This window comes from Penicillium canescens, assembly GCF_028828765.1.
Source record: "Penicillium canescens strain IBT 15451 chromosome Unknown utg000005l_segment0_segment0, whole genome shotgun sequence".
Taxonomy (NCBI): Eukaryota; Fungi; Ascomycota; class Eurotiomycetes; order Eurotiales; family Aspergillaceae; genus Penicillium; species Penicillium canescens.
The window spans coordinates 2674160-2690370 of NW_026703967.1; the positions used below are offsets into that span (position 1 = coordinate 2674160).

At 47.0% G+C, this 16211-nt stretch overlaps 6 protein-coding genes across 6 annotated transcripts; 2 read left to right on the forward strand and 4 right to left on the reverse strand.

Moving 5' to 3' along the window:
- Positions 1-777: 777 nt before the first annotated feature.
- Positions 778-1519, forward strand: N7446_008618 (uncharacterized protein; the record flags this gene model as incomplete). Its single annotated transcript, XM_058517363.1, has 2 exons — positions 778-1037; positions 1105-1519. The coding sequence occupies 2 exons, from the start codon at positions 778-780 to the stop codon at positions 1517-1519; spliced, it is 675 nt and encodes a 224-aa protein (XP_058371009.1).
- A 243-nt stretch (positions 1520-1762) lies between these two features.
- Positions 1763-3607, reverse strand: fetC (putative ferrooxidoreductase Fet3; the record flags this gene model as incomplete). Its single annotated transcript, XM_058517364.1, has 1 exon — positions 1763-3607. The coding sequence occupies one exon, from the start codon at positions 3605-3607 to the stop codon at positions 1763-1765; it is 1845 nt and encodes a 614-aa protein (XP_058371010.1).
- Positions 3608-4453: 846 nt separating this feature from the next.
- On the reverse strand, positions 4454-5777 carry N7446_008620 (FTR1 family protein; the record flags this gene model as incomplete). The annotated part of the gene is made up of 4 exons (XM_058517365.1): positions 4454-5006; positions 5068-5513; positions 5566-5690; positions 5747-5777. 4 exons carry the CDS (start codon positions 5775-5777, stop codon positions 4454-4456), a joined length of 1155 nt encoding a protein of 384 aa, XP_058371011.1.
- Positions 5778-6609: 832 nt separating this feature from the next.
- Positions 6610-8124, reverse strand: N7446_008621 (MFS transporter; the record flags this gene model as incomplete). Its single annotated transcript, XM_058517366.1, has 1 exon — positions 6610-8124. The coding sequence occupies one exon, from the start codon at positions 8122-8124 to the stop codon at positions 6610-6612; it is 1515 nt and encodes a 504-aa protein (XP_058371012.1).
- A 602-nt stretch (positions 8125-8726) lies between these two features.
- Positions 8727-10837, reverse strand: N7446_008622 (uncharacterized protein; the record flags this gene model as incomplete). Its single annotated transcript, XM_058517367.1, has 6 exons — positions 8727-9478; positions 9543-9655; positions 9706-10316; positions 10371-10516; positions 10568-10648; positions 10711-10837. 6 exons carry the CDS (start codon positions 10835-10837, stop codon positions 8727-8729), a joined length of 1830 nt encoding a protein of 609 aa, XP_058371013.1.
- Positions 10838-13601: 2764 nt separating this feature from the next.
- Positions 13602-15489, forward strand: N7446_008623 (GMC family oxidoreductase; the record flags this gene model as incomplete). Its single annotated transcript, XM_058517368.1, has 3 exons — positions 13602-14548; positions 14607-15223; positions 15281-15489. The coding sequence occupies 3 exons, from the start codon at positions 13602-13604 to the stop codon at positions 15487-15489; spliced, it is 1773 nt and encodes a 590-aa protein (XP_058371014.1).
- Positions 15490-16211: the final 722 nt, after the last annotated feature.

A 16211-nucleotide genomic window follows, 5' to 3' on the forward strand; every position in this document is an offset into this window, starting at 1 on the left:
GTATCCAAATCATGATTCCGTCACTTCGGTCGTTTTCCCCTGCCGGAATGTCTCATTTGTAGGCCACTCTCCAGTAATGGCATCCCGTTATCACCCGTGATTTCACCTGCTACGGGAGGCTAGTCTTGTTCTACTCCATCTACAGTATTCCTCGCTCTTTTTGCAAGGTTGCTGCCACCAACCATTATTTGACCAATTTGACCTGCTTAGCAAACACATCATGTACAGAGGGATGACTGGTCACGTGCCAGGTGTTCTTCTTGGTGGAGGACCCACGACTTCAACCCACACTTTGACATACGGACATGGAAATTCGATATGCATCAATTCCAAAGAATTCAGTTATGGAAGCGAGCAGCAAGTGGTCCCAGATTTGATGTGCGAGGTTTGACTATTAATCGCACAATTGTTTCACGTCATACATACCCAGCCAACAAACCAACAAGAAAGTATTCAACAATATTAAACACCCCCTGCGAGATCCCAGCTTGCCAACTCGAATCTAAAGTACATCCACAAGGATGGGAGAAGATCCAAGCACGGGTTGAGCCTTATTTTGGCAAAAATTGGAATTTTGCCAGCACGAAGGAGAAAAGGGGGTTTCTTGCAATTGGGTTCTCTCGAGCCTTCAGTCACTTCTTTCCTTTGACTCTTGATGTTCGTATTGAAACAACATGCAAGATGCATTATTTGGTTCTACTAATTGACGGTTGGTTCTTGTGACGCATATTTGAAAATGGACATTTATTGACTGGGCAGTTAGACCAACTTGAGAAGATGGACTTTACACAAATGCTCTCCTACCGGGAGCGGGTAATGAATATTGCACTAGGAATTGCGAGTCCAGACAGGGATCTGTGCCTGGAGTGGATGCTCCATGATACTTTCCAAGATATGCGAAATATCGACGAGGTTCTGGCAAATGATGTTGCCCAAGGCTTTTGTCAACTTCTACAGGCTCAGACATCGCAGGAGCGTATTTCGATACAAACTCTTGGGTCGTATCTCAGTTTTAGAGAGGTAGATGCAGGGAGACCGTACGTATCACCTCGTTATGACTCTGAAAGTTCATATCTTTTTCCAGAGCTAAAAGTGAATAAACAGATTCTACACAGCTCTCATTAGGTTTGGGGCTAAGTTGTCCCTCAGCCATGCTGAGCTGGAAAATGTATCCGCACTGGAACGTGCTGCATTTCGTCACATGGGCGTGGTCAATGATATCTATAGCTGGGAGCGAGAATGGAGAGTGTTCCAAGAGAATCAAACTGATGGTTCTCGGCCACTGTCTGCCATCTATATCCTTGCCAATGAAACAGAGTTGCCTTTTGCAGCTTGCAAGCGATTGATGTACAGCTATTGCCGAGAACTGGAACTTGCCATCAAGAAGACCCGAGATGAGCTGCGAAATGATGGCGTCAATGAATTGTCACCAGAGATGGATATGTACATCAAAGGATTGGAATATTTTATGCGTGGGAATGAGCTATGGAGCCAGTGGACCCCAAGATATCGACAATGAGATAACTCTTGTTCGAGGTCTGCCAAAATCTTTTCCTCATGCAAAGACTGTGTTTGGCGATTCAACCATGTAATTGTTACGGAAAGAAACATCTCACTGCGCTATATTTCTCACCGAATATCTTATGCAAACAACAGAATTAGGCCAACGAATAAAAACATTATGCGATGCAGTCATGAAGAAGAGCTATGTATGTTCAAAATGTGTATATAACAGAAAGGATAAAAACCTATATCACAACAATCAAAATGTCTCTGAGCTGACCACCGCTTCCTGAGCCTCCTTTTGTTTTTTGCTCTGCTGAACACCTGACATTCCATAAACAGAGATAAAAGCCATACCCAAGAAAGCTGAAACACAAGAAAACACCATGGCGACAATACCCTTAGCAGTAAAGCCAGCAGGCAACCAAGGAACTTGCTTATTCTGACCGGTAAGATCAAGATAATCCTCCGTGTTGCCAGCGGCATTCCCTTCATATTTCACACCAGCCGCATCGCAGACCTCATACTGGTGCTCTGGGATGGACATGCGTTCCTGGATTTGCTCAGGTGCTTCAATCAGAGTCATGCCCAGACCCTGCGACAAGTGCCAGTCAATGTGACAGTGGAAGAACCAGACACCGGGGTTATCAGCCACGAAGCGGACGACGAAGTAGCCCTGCGGAGGCAGAACGAGGGTGTCTCGTCTCGCTGGGTAGTCTGGGAATGCGGCGTGGTTGGACGGGTCGTAGGTAACTGGGTCACTCTCGGCGTAGTCGTAGAAGTGCTCTCCGTATGAAGGGAAGCGCTCTATGACTTGGAACTGGTGACCGTGGAGATGGAATGGATGGGACCCGGTGTCGCCGTTGTTGAGTACAATGTCTACAACTTGATTGTGACCTAGTACTATTGGGTGTGTGTATTCTCCGTAAACTTCGGCGTTCGTGGAGAGATTTCCGGATGAGAGGACGGAGTAGAGGGTGGGTACCTTCGGCTTTGTGTAGGAGATGTTGTTGAAGAAGGCGTAGCCTGCTCCGTTGCCGAGGTTTGCCATAATAACTGTGAGGTCAATGGTTAGGTCGGCCTCTGGTAGAAGAGGCTTCTTGTCGTAGGGAACTAGTGTGAAGTCGTCGTATGGGTTGAGATCTGAGGCAACGTCCACAGTCATGACGGCTTGAGGATGGGAGGCGGCGGAGTTATATTCGAGCCAGTTTGTCTGGTTCAGTTTGAGGTCTGGTGTGATGGTGTCCAATAGGACTGAATCGACAACCGTCACGATTGGATAATTTTTCTCCGTCGAGTTCTTTGTGGTCACAAGGATGGAGTATCGCTGCGCAACTGCGATGTAGAGCATATCGGCCTCGGTAGGCTCAGTGTATACTCCGTCAATCTCAACGATGCGGAAGGTATGATCTTCGATGTAGAAATACTGCGCAACAAAAGCTCCGATATTGACCAAACGGAATAGATAGGTCTTGCCAGGATCGACGGAAATACTACTGTTCATAGTATCGTTAAAGAGAAAAGCCTGAGGAATTGGCTCTGCACCAGTGGGGTTGGCCAGATTGATGAACGACGGCATAATGTCCTCAACAAGCTCATGATACCAGTCACTCAAAGTAATTGTGAACTCTTCATCATACATGTCGTTGAAGTATGAGCTGTTGTCGTGCACGATCAATGCCTGACGGTATCCATCCGGATAACAGGCATCGGTGTGGCAATGATACCAGTACGTTCCATTTTGGTTGACAGTCAAATTGTAGGTGTATGAAGAACCGGGAGGAATAGGACATTGAGTCACCATCGATGCTCCATCCATGTTGTTTGTTCCATTTTGGAACATACCATGCCAATGGATCGAAGTGGACCTGTCACCAAGACCATTATAGGTATTGACAATAAGTTGATCTCCCTTGTCCACTTCAATCACAGGCAGTGGCCACTGCCCGTTGATACCGACGACCTTCCTCTCTGCAAGGCCATCGGGGTTGGCGTTCACCCATGTAACATTAAAATCAAGAGTGACAGTTTTGGCTTGACAAGAATGAACAAAGAAGTAAAGGAATGCGAGTCGCAAGAACAGACACGGCGTCAGATTCTTCATTTTAAAGAATTCGCCGTTGAAGTGACTGACGGATGCGAGGAGAACAGAGTGAAGGAGAAAAAGACCCAACCATGAGGTTGGATGTGGCGCTTGGACTACAAAAGATTGATAAGTTTGAAAAACGCCGACTAACTTACCATGGAAAAGCTCGTAACCGGGTTTACACATTGTGATACGATTATCGATCTGACCATGTAACAAGGTGGGGCAAAACAAGCAAAAGTCAAAAAAGTTAGCTCGTGGCTGTCAATTCGGGCCTGTTGGAGCGATAACTGAGTCGAGAGTGGACCCAAGAACAGACCCATGTTTATGTCACATACATGGCGTACGGAAAAATGCAGCTGCCTATAGGGGCTAGATCGGCACAGCAATCAACAGACACATTAAGGACCTGCAAGGGATATGCCTCTTGGCCTTCATGCGAGGGTTCTCTTTGGCCACAAAAGATTAAGATCATCGTACGGCAGGAATATTTAGCCGAATAGTGATCGCACAGAGGGAAAAGGCAATCAGATTGGGAAAAGATAATCTGATCCCGTATAAGCCGTTGATTGGCAAAATTAACATGGCTTTTGGCTAGCCATGGATGGAAGAGGAGAACCCACGGGTCAGGATGGCGCTAAACTTTGTTAAGACAACACTAGGCCCGTAAAAGTATGCGTTAGTACGGTTCGTATTCCACCTGCCCAACCCTTGTAAGATACCGAATTTTGCATACGTTCCTTTGTCAGTCGATGATTATGTCCTAACTTAGTATTCACATTTCTTTATCTGATCGCAGCTATGCTGCTACAACTTCTATTCTCGAGCAATCGCTTTTAGTCCATACCAGCCACCATGATTCGATCATGCATCAGCAGGCTTGACAAAGGTAGAAATTCCAGGTCCAGAGCCCTTCTTTTCCGTAATAGTGTGCTCAATAGCACCGCTCGCCTCGACAGGAGCTGGCTCTTCGAGAGGTCGGCGGAGGATAAATGCCCTGGATCTTGCCTTGTAACCTGCAACTTTGTTCATCGCTGGGTCCAAAACTGGGATAGCACCCCGACGCTCACGGTAGAACATCAAGCCATAGCCGACTATGACACAAACCCAGTACAGATTGTATGAGATCACCGAGCCATAGGTCGCTGAATTGGTCCATCCGAGCAAGGCGTTGAAGATACCCCAGCCTCCACCACCACCAATTAGGGGGTTGCAGCAATTAACGTGCCACACGCTTTGTCGGATGTCGTATGATCCTGCACCAGATCCAGTCTCGGAAGCGTCGCCTCCAACAATCTTGTTCCAAGTGTTGTTTTCTAAGTACCAAACACCACGCGACAACAGACCACCGGCAACAAGGTAGAGGAAGCAGGTAGAAATGACCAAGAAAATCTGCATCGAAGTCTCACGACCACCCCTTGAAAAATGTTAGTCCCATAGCTCAGATTGTAACGAGCAAGGTAATATAGGGCGCTTACTTGTAGATCAGATATCCAACCAAGAACCCTGCGGCAAGACCGCAAAACACCGCCAATGGAAACGAAGAAGCAGGCAGTCCCAGCCCAACTCCACCAACGTAGACGACAGCTTCCAGACCCTCGCGCAGCACGGTAATAAAAGGCAAGATGAACATAGAATATTTCTCTAGCCATCTCTTGACACGGCCCTTGCGCGACTCATTGGGGTTGTTTTCATGCGCCAAAGCTTTGGCTAGCTTCATGCGCCACTTGTCCTGCAGCTTAGAGACTCGAAGCAGAGCTGCGCCCATGATGGTGATGATTAGAGAAGCAATGATACCCAAGACACCTTCCCAGATATTCTCAGTGCTGGAGAAAGTGTCGGTTCCAAGGCCGTAGAAAGCACCGATCATACCGCAGCCAACTGCAAGGCAAATGAACAATCCTAGGCCACATCCTAACCAGACCTATTGAACGATAAATGACCAAATTCGCGATAGAACCAAGGGACATGCATACTTGTTTCACCAGCCTTTTATAGGTCGCACGATCTTCCTCTGCGCCCAATGTCTGCTTCAGGAATGCAAGCAAGACAGATACAACCACTGTTGTCTCGAGGCATTCTCGGAAGCAGATGAAGAACACTGTTGCCGCCTTTGTCTCAGTACATAATTCCCATGCGAGGAACACAGTGGCTTACCTGTCACAGCAAAGACAGGGTTATTACCCATTTTGATGACCAGCAGATATACTCCCAGTTAGAAAGATGAGCTCAATCTCGAAGCAGAAGAAAAAAGTCAAGTTAAGGTCCAGGTAGTTAAGTTGGGGAACTAACGGACAAGGGTCTGTGCGTGCGGGCTTGTATTGAAAAATACTAGCGCCATCCACATTCACCGGGTCCTAGGTCCTATCTGATCAAACCTTGGCCGGAAAGCTTAATCCGGTCAATTATCGACACGGCAACGTGCCGTGTGCTTCCTTTTTATCTTCTAGTGGGCTAAAGGGTAATCGCGGCCGAAGTGCTTTTTGAATGGGGTCGTCTGGCGAATGAGATCAACATCGCGCGGTTGAAAGTGTGCTCAATTACCGAAGAGGGTCTGGGCTGTGCAAGGGAAGCAAGCATTTGTTGCGCTTTTAGCGCTACAAAAATTTTTGCTTCCCCGCTGGGGCTGCTGCTGTTGAAGCCCACCACTTATAGGGTTACACGCTCCCACATGGACATGGGAGTGGACTGATGTCGCAGGTCTTTATTGTCCGACATACTCCGTAAACTGTCACCTTAATTCTATTAGCCCCCGGAATTATACGACCTCGGCAGCATGAACAAATTTATTTCGGACATTGGGATTATCTGATTGATCTAATCAGACTGGACCCGGTGACTCGGTGTTTGAAGGCTAACAAACTTTATTAGAAAGCTTGATTGATTGGTCGTTTGGGAAAACTGTTCCGAGGTTCAGTGAACTTAGTTAGAAAACCACTGATTTGGGACTTAGTGGCTTAGTGTATCTATTAAATCTTTTAAAAATATTGCACAGAATCATTAATTCATATTCATGACATCTATTCCCCACTTTCCTCACTTTCAACCTCCTTTGATCGACTTTCAGCTCGATAGCCTTTGAAGGTGTAGCTCGCACTAAGCACCATTCCCAGTGCACCAAGACCAATAGCCACGTATAGGGCACCTCTGTAGCCTTTCAGAACATCCCCAGAAGTATTGCCTCCGTTGTTCACATGGACTTCGACCGTGCCGGCGAATCCCAAGCTCAACGAAATACTATAATTAACTACTGTGGTCACAAGGGATGCAGCGATACCTTGATGCTTCCGCTCTACCGCGTTGGACAGCATCAAAGTAGCCGCAGGGAACGACATATCCATGCCCCAAGGAATCACCAACAGGCAAACGAAGGTCAGTGCCCAATACGTCTGATGTACCGGTGCGATTGCCACCAGAACATTGCCTAACGTAAAGGCACTCATCGACAACATCATGATTGTTCCCGGGCGCAGATGGCCCATGAGGTACCCCGTAACGCAACAAGCAATGATACCCATTGGTCCTACTGGGACAAACTCGGCGGACGCCAAGAGAGGAGTCGTATGGCGGAGATTCTCTTGAAATTGCCAGAAGTAGTAGATCCAAATGCCGAAGGATCCCCAACCACAGGCAACACACCCAAGCACAAACGAGACGTCGCGACTGAGGGCGTGGAAGGGGATAAGAGGATGTTCGGCAACACGGAATTCAAAATAGAAGAAGGCCAAAATCAGGATAATTCCGATAATCAGCAGCACATAGACGTAGGGCTCGCTCCATCCCACGATGGGGGCTTGATTCCAAGCTATGTTCACCAGCACAAGTCCACAAATTCCGCAAGCTCCACCAAGTGCATCGAGAGCTTTGAGTACACCGACATAGGACGAGTCAACGGAGGTATCATGGTGTATAGAGGGGATTACAACAGAAGCCAGAACGGCACAGCCAATGCAGACCAGGGTTTGCGACCAATATATCCATGGCCACCAGGCCAATTGGGCAAAGATTGCACCAAACACAGTTCCCAGAAGGGCACTATTTGGAGCAGTGGCACCGAAAATGGCAAATATCATATTCTTTCTCTTTCCTGGTGCGTAGGTTGCGCCGAGCAGAGCCAATCCGTTGGGCAATAACAATGCACCACCAATCCCCTGAAAGACACGGGCGAAAATGAACAGAATGTGATTAGAGTAGACACTGAGTCCTGCCACCAGAGACCAGAGTGCAAGCCAACAGAATCCGATGATGAACATTCGGCGATAACCAAATAGATCGCCGCATCGACCTGACACCAAGATGAAGGTGCCAACGGTCAAGGAGTACCCAGCCAAGAACCAGCTTGAAATTCCAGGCTCTGTGATACCGAAGCTATTAGCCACAATACCTAGTGGCGAAAGAACGACTCCGATGTTGGTTTGCGTCATGAATTGTCCCATGCACACCAAGGTGATGAACAGGACTTCTTGGATGGGCGAGAATGTCGAAGCCAGCGACTTTGCCGATGGGACCGGCTCTAGGTCTAGCTTGTCTGCCATGACAGATTGCAGCAGTATTCTCTACCTCCCCATGTATTGAATGAAAGAATGAGCGGCGCAGAGTAGAACACTTGGTAAAGTTTATCTACCCATCAATCGTTCTTTTGGGGGTGACGTGAGCCAGAACTAGTGGCGCTTATTGCAGAAGACTGAAGAAAACGCTCATCATTTTGCAGGCAATTATATTTTCATCCAGTGAAAAAAAGGAGAAAGACCCCGTTCATAGGCCTGATAATCAGTTTGACCCACTAATAATTGGGTCGGCTTCTTGAGTCGGCATCGGAATGGCCTGCATCAGCCGAAAATTGTCACAGGTACTGACGTGATATTACCGTTCATAGTTATTCAAGTGAAAATAGAGTGTCACAGGCTGAAGTACTAGTTGTTGCGGCCTCTGTTGCATATCAGGCGTGTTGCAGAATGTTTATCCGCCATCGGATGCCCGCGCATGGCAGAAAGGTAAGACAAGCTAGTCTAAAGTCTTTCTATGTAGGCCATGCATTTACTCTTGATGTCGATTAACTTTTATACTTGCATCTGTCATTCAAATTTACGAAATTTTTCTTCAAATATTAATTCGCTAGCGAAATTGAGACCCAAATCTATGATTGCCGACCTAGAATACTGAGCATGACGTCTCGTAGTTTGGACATACACTGGGCCTGGTCGGCGAGTACATCGTGACATCTCCAAGCCACAACTCGATCAGGTCGGACAAGAATACACCCAGTCTCATCAACACCCCGAACACGCGCCCAGTCAAAGTACACATCTTCATAGTCCTGACGGAAACCAATGGAGTATGCCTTAATGTTCATACCAAGGCCAGCCCCGACCTGCAAAGCTGCAGTCTTCCAAGCCTCACCTCCGATACCGGTCAGAATGGTGAAGTAACCATGCCCGGCCAGATCAATGCTCGAAATACGCTGCACGGGAATGGCATCATTGAGCCAGACGTGAGGGAGACGACATCCTGGATACGTGCTTCGCGTGAGAACGAGATCTGGATCTTTGGCCATCACTTCTGGGCTGTAGAATGACTCTTTCTCATCTGAAGAGTATGCTGCAGTGCTTTGATAATACTGGCCCATTTCTGTGCCAAGGGCATGGTACTCGTGCTCTGTCTCTTCGATTGCGGCTTGCAGTCTGCTGCGACGAGCACGGCCCTTCTCAGTTCGTAGAGTTAGCTCGTGAAGAGCTTCTGTTCGCAACTCTGGCGTTGGAAGTGCCACTCCTAGTGCTTCCCATACTGGGCCGTGGTGACGGAATGACTGGTTTGCGCGGGTGACGACACCGCGGCCAACTGGCTGGCGCTCGACTGAGTAAGTCTCAAGTAGAGAAGGTGATGCATGGCCTGAATAGGTAAATTAGATGCTGTTGGTTTAGATGAGACTTGTGTCGGATTTAGTTTCACCAACCTTTGAGAACATGTGCAACTTTCCATGCCAGGTTATAAGCATCTTGAATGCATGTATTAGAGCCCAGTCCATTTGAAGGTGGGTGTCGATGGACTGCATCTCCTAGACAGAACCTATGGCGTGATCAGCTTATCCCCAAGCAAGTAATAGAAACGAGCCTTACACTCTGTCTTTAGAGAACTTTTCCGCAACAACATCATTGATGCGCCACTTTGAGACACCCAATATCTCAGTGGAAATTGCATCATCCCCAATAAATTCCTTCATTCGGGTTTCCCATTCCTCATTTGAGGGATTGCATTCCATCTCCTTTCCGCGCTCAGGCAGAACAATGAATAACCACTCATCCCAGGGCTTCACCATTCTTGCAATACAAGCCCAACCAAAAAGAGGATGTTCTTTGTCTGGCTGCAAAAGCCAGTGAAGATTTCCGGTGCGGTATTGCATATAGCTGGATAGATCCGCCTTCAAATGCACATTAAATGCAAGACCCTGATCTGGCCGCACGTCTAAAGGCAGCTCTGCTTGTCGAAAAACTTCACTTCTAGCGCCATCTGCTCCAAAGAGGTATCTGGAGCGGACTTGGTATAGAGCTCCAGTAATGCCATCCTTAAGTGTGGATGTGACGCCCTCCTCATCTTGTGTGAAGCTCACAAATTGTGTATCGAAGCGGCACTTAAAACCGTTGAGCGTTGCGTTCCGAACAAGAATCGGTTCGAGAATGGTTTGCGGGAGGTCGACAGGATCACAGGGGCTGGCGGTTTCGTAGTCTCCCTGTAACTATGGTTAGACTAAGAATCGCCCAATCCTGACCTAAAGTGAGCCCACCTTTCGCTTTGGATCATGTCCCCACGAATAAATTCGTGCATATTCCTCTCCCGCCATGCTATATGCCCACCGGGTGTGCATCATGTTCATGCCATTGGTCGCAAGACGTTCACATTCTTTGTCGAGACCAATATCACGGAGACACTCTTTATCAGTATTCGTCAGCTATAACTTGGTACCATGTTTGGAAAACGTACCCATTGCAGCCATATTTGTGATGTGAGCCCGTGGAGTATCCGCGGTCGCAGGGCATGCGCTGATCATGATTCCACGAATGCCTATGGACGAATCTGTGAGCGTTTCATTTTAATATTGACAGTTGATATCATATTGAGTATACCATAGTAGGCTAGGAAGCATGCCAAAGATGCACCTGCTGGCCCAGTGCCAATAATAAGAGCATCGGTTGAAGTAATAGATGTGTGCTTGTGGCCACTATCGCCATTGGGCAACTGAACTATAGTCATTTTGGACAAAGGACAGACTCAATTTTGAGAACAAGAAAACGATAATCTTGGACTTGGTTTCACAGAAGAATCCTTTGTTTCAACAACCCAAAATCGTGCGACCAAATATCGGATGATCTTTTAATTGAAAGGCCCGCGGGGTCTTTTTTATCTGTCACAAGAAGATCAATGCGTTTCAAAATTACTGCAGGCCTGTTTGAGATACATACTGAACCTGGTGGGCCCCTGTCATTTTCCAAATAACGTAAAAATTTCGAAACTTAGTTCAACCACATCCTTAGGTTGATCAAGCCATAAGCTAACGCGTCGGCAATCCTAAAACGGCAGTGATGGACCACAGCCAGTGATCAAGATCTTCAGTAGCGGCTGAGCTTAGATTCCTCATCTTATCAGATGCAAAATTGCCGGGGTTTGAAATCAGCAGTCAGTCAAGGAAAAAGACATACCCTACCCTCCGCTTAATAAGGGTTCGTGATCTTCACCTACCCTCTACGATATGCGCACATCATACTCTTAAATGCCGAATACTAGCGTAGGCTCTCCACACAATGATGTAGTTCTCGGCAAGTTGGTCCAGTTTTTGAGCATTTGGCCAGATGCCTTTACTGCCAGTCTCCTGTGCAATGTGGTCATACAGGGCGATGGGTATATTAAAATGCTTGTGACCTTGTTGTACCTACGCTGCCAGAATCATTTCAATCTCTCAATAATTTACTCCATCCGAGGAATATGTTTGATTCCAAGATTGGTCTTATTATTGCACAGCGTCCCCGTGCAGAGAAGGTCCGCTGAGTCCCAGCACCGAAGGAAATTTCATTTCTGACTATCTGCAGAGCCCAAAGACCACTGCCATGCCTCCATCACTTCCACCTGGCAGCACGTTGATTAATCGATTACGTGAAAGAGGTCTCACATTCCCCTCTTTTAGAATGCCACAGCTCAACTTCTCCGGGGCATACCAAGCAAGAAATCTCCAAATTTCAAGTTACCAGCATGATGGAAAATGAGTGGAGATTCAGACACTGAACCGCTTGACGGTCACATGTTTTATGAAAAGAGATATATTTTCTGTACATATTGTACTTACAGCAACAGCTTGATATGTAGTTTCAACAATCACTTCAAAATCAAGCAAATGCCAAGATATGGCTTAGTGGGACCCCGCATCACTCCCTTCAGCACTGTAGAGACAGGCGAACTGATCCCTTCGTACTTCGAAACAGGGTTTCCCCCTGCTGGTTTTTTTTTTTTTTTTTTAAGAGTTGCTCTCTCTCTTGAGCTCCCTTCAAAATTTATTCTTGTATGAACCAGAATGATTGTCTTGGACATTATTTTAGATTGGGATTCTAGAATCTTCTTGCTGTTTAACTATAAATATAGCTTCTATAGATAAAAGATGTAACCTATTGAAATTCTGCAAAAACACAGTACTTTACATGTATTCAACAAAAATGAAAGTTAAAATGACGGTCATTTTACCACGTGTGTAAACCGGACATTTTGTTTCTACATATTACGCTTGAGCCGCTGGTTGCCGATATAGTGTGCTCAGGCCTTCCAACAAGCTTTTGATGGAGGTTGTGCTAAGAAAAAATTGAGTAGGAATCATCGTGATGAGGTCAGACACCGTGCCCACATGAAGATGACGCCACTCGGGAATACTTATAGATCCGTTCCTTCCAGGTCAAGAAATTCTGATCTCCACACCGCGGGATCTTATCAGATCTTGCCAAAATGGAAAAGGGTAGAACTTTTGAAAGTTTCGTCATCTTGCCAATTATGTAAACAAAACAGAAAATTCACCCCTTAACGGTTTCTTGGCATTGCACAGCCTAGTGTTAAGAGTTCCGCTGTGGGGCGGAATGTTTGGACTAAGTGCTTACAAATATATTGTATCAATGGCCAAAGGTTTCAGAGGCCTTTTGCTTTTGGCATTGCGAATAGGTGGACAATGATCCAAAACGAGAAAAAAGAGAAGAACACTGGACCAATAACCATAAAAAGCAATACACTCCGAGGCGCAGGGTGCAGTCCATATACGTTTGTTCGGAAATCCGGGCTGATCTACTAAAACTGAGTTTAATATGGACATAGCCCCTATTCTAGAATCCGGTGAAACGTCGAACTCGGGCAACCCCTGCATATTTCAGGCATGCCGAGTGCCAAAAGATTCGGCACACCCGGCTTCTTTCCTATCCCGAACAAGATCGGCGTGAGATCATTAATAATCCCGATTATTGCAGGGATTACTGTCATTTTATATGTTGCCAAGATGCATGTCTAACCCTGACTAAAGATGACCAAGATGCGGCGCTATACTAAGGGTTTGGTTTTAAAGAGCAAATCCGTCGGATTTGATCCACCGCACGGAGTCCGTAAAAGGGCCAGATCTTCATTTTAGTCTATTCAGCTCTTGTAAGGTTAATCCGATGTCGGTAGCAGCGGAATATTCACCTTTCTCATCTGGCTAGCCATACTTTGAGCCGAAGTGGATCAGATGTTCCCTCACGATATACCCAATTGAGTTACCATTCCCATACTCACTTGTTCCGGATTTAACTTTTTAGTTATAGATTAGTCTCACAATTGGTTCAGTAGGTCCCTGAGATGGGCTGTGGATCCGATGCTTGTAAATCATTGCTGGTGTTGTTCAGTACCCAGGATGCATGTAGAAATGGGTATAAATTGATCTGCGTAGCAGCACTGCTTGTACCTGAAATTTCAAAACATACTCTGCATCTCTCAATAGCAAGCGCCATAAGTCATGCGCAACCTCATCAGCCTTGCACTGCTTCCTCTAGCAGCTGCAGTTCCTCATGCATCTCGCAGCTCAGAGACACAATACGACTACATTGTCGTCGGAGGTGGAACCAGTGGCCTGGTTGTCGCCAACCGTCTATCCGAGCAAGAGAACATCAATGTCCTCGTCATCGAAGCTGGAGGCTCGGTATATAACAACGAGAATGTCACGGACACCCTCGGATACGGCAAAGCATTTGGAACGGACATCGACTGGGCCTACGAGACAACAAAGCAGGAGTATGGCGGTGGGATCTCCCAAACATTGCGCGCCGGAAAGGCACTTGGAGGAACATCCACCATCAACGGCATGGTGTATCTGCGTGCACAGACTGCCCAAATTGACGCTTGGGAGACAGTCGGTAACAAGGGCTGGAACTGGAAGAGCCTGTTCCCCTACTTCCGCAAGGGAGAGCAGTTCCAAACTCCTGAGAAGTATTCATTCTTGAATGGATCTGGAGTTACCTATGACCCGGCCTACCATGGCTTCACTGGCCCTTTAAAGGTCGGCTGGTCTTCAACTCAGTTGAACGATGGTCTCGCCCAGGAGGTGAACACTACCTACCAGAACCTCGATGTGCCCGTTCCTTACAACAAGGACCCCAACGGTGGAGATATGGTTGGATACAGCCTGTTCCCCAAGACTGTGGACTCTGAGCTGAACATCCGTGAGGATGCCGCTCGCGCCTACTATTACCCTTACCAAAACAGAACCAACCTCCATGTTTGGCTAAGAACCCATGCCAACAAGATTACCTGGAAGGATGGCGAAGATGCTATTGCAGATGGTGTCGAGGTCACTCTCTCCAACGGTACCACCGCCGTGGTGAAGGCCACTCGTGAGGTCATCCTTGCTGCTGGCGCATTGAAGTCTCCTGTTCTGCTTGAGCTCTCCGGAGTTGGCAACCCTGAGTAAGGATCTCAAATTCTAATCTATATCCCTCAGAGCTAACATATAGATTTACGATAGCATCCTTGCTAAGTACGGCATCGACACCAAGATCAACCTGCCGACCGTTGGCGAGAACCTCCAAGACCAGATGAACAACGGACTCCAGTACGACTCTAAGACAAGCTACAGCAAGAGCGCCGACTACGTCGCCTACCCATCGGCCTCTCAGCTATTCCCCAACTCCACCGCCGTCGGCGCCAAGCTCCTTCGCAAGCTTCCCGCCTACGCAGCCAAGGTTGCCTCCGCCAACGGTAACATCACCAAGGCCAGTGATATCCAGCGCTTCTTCAAGATCCAATGGGATCTGATTTTTAAGGCTGGAATTCCTGTCGCGGAGATCCTGCTCGAGCCCTTTGGAAACACATATGACACCGAATACTGGGGCTCTGTTCCTTTCTCTCGTGGAAACGTTCACCTGTCTTCTGCCGACCCTACCGTCGCAGCTACTATTGACCCGAAGTACTTCATGTTGGATTTCGATCTCCATGCTCAAATCCAGGCGGCCCGTTTCATTCGCGAGCTCTTCAAGACCGAGCCGTTCGCTGACATGGCCGGCAATGAGACCAGTCCCGGTCTCTCTGTTGTTGCTGCTGGTGCTGATGACCAGGGATGGTCTAACTTCATCAAGCAGAACTGTATGTTCCATCCAGTTATTCTCATTGTCAAGAGGGCTATTTCTAACTATTTATTAGACCGATCGAACTTCCACCCCATCAGCACTGCTGCTATGATGCCGAAGGAATTCGGTGGTGTTGTTGACACTTCGCTCAAGGTCTATGGAACCTCCAACATTCGTGTTGTTGATGCTTCTATTATACCCTTCCAGGTTTGTGGTCACTTGCAGAGCACGGTGTATGCCGTTGCCGAACGTGCCGCCGATATCATTAAGGGAAAGATCTAAACTATTTCCATGTCGAGAGTAGGCATGCAATAGTGTGTGTATGTTGTATTAGACAGAGCAACAGCTTGTCTCTCATGTATATATAATTTTCGTTATGAAGGGTTTATTGTTATAAAACCACTTATTTTGCGAAACCTCCTCTCACCTCCCTAACACAGGCTCAAGCCAATACGGTCTAGGAAGAGTAACAAAAACGGACGAGATATGGAGGCAGCAAACAAAAGCAGCAAAGGGCCCAACAAAAACATGCAACAGTAAGGATTCGCTAGTGGTAACTTACCTAATTACTAATTTACCGGCGTGTGGCTTATGTACCCGATCCCGAGGTGGCAACTCCAAGGTAAGTTTCCCTTCTCACAACAAGTATTGTCGGCCACCTTTGTGTCCCACTGTTGCTATAGTATAAAAAACAAATGAGCTATTCTAACGCTCGAAAGCCCCTTTATCATACAAAAGATGGGAAGAGGTCAATATCAGAACTTCGACAGACGAAGAAAGTAAGTAGTGTGAAGAGGTTAACGTGTAGATGGCGACTCTCCACAGGTAACTATGGGATCTAATAACTGATGTTTGGAAAGGGTTTGTGACAGAAGACAAGTTACAAGTAGTAACTAATTGGGGCCGCGGGAAGCTCTACCTGGATAGTAAATTCGGGTTGATTGGGGCTTGGAGTGTTGGGGTGAAAATGAAAATGTTGGACTTCGCGTAGGTGTTCAAGCATA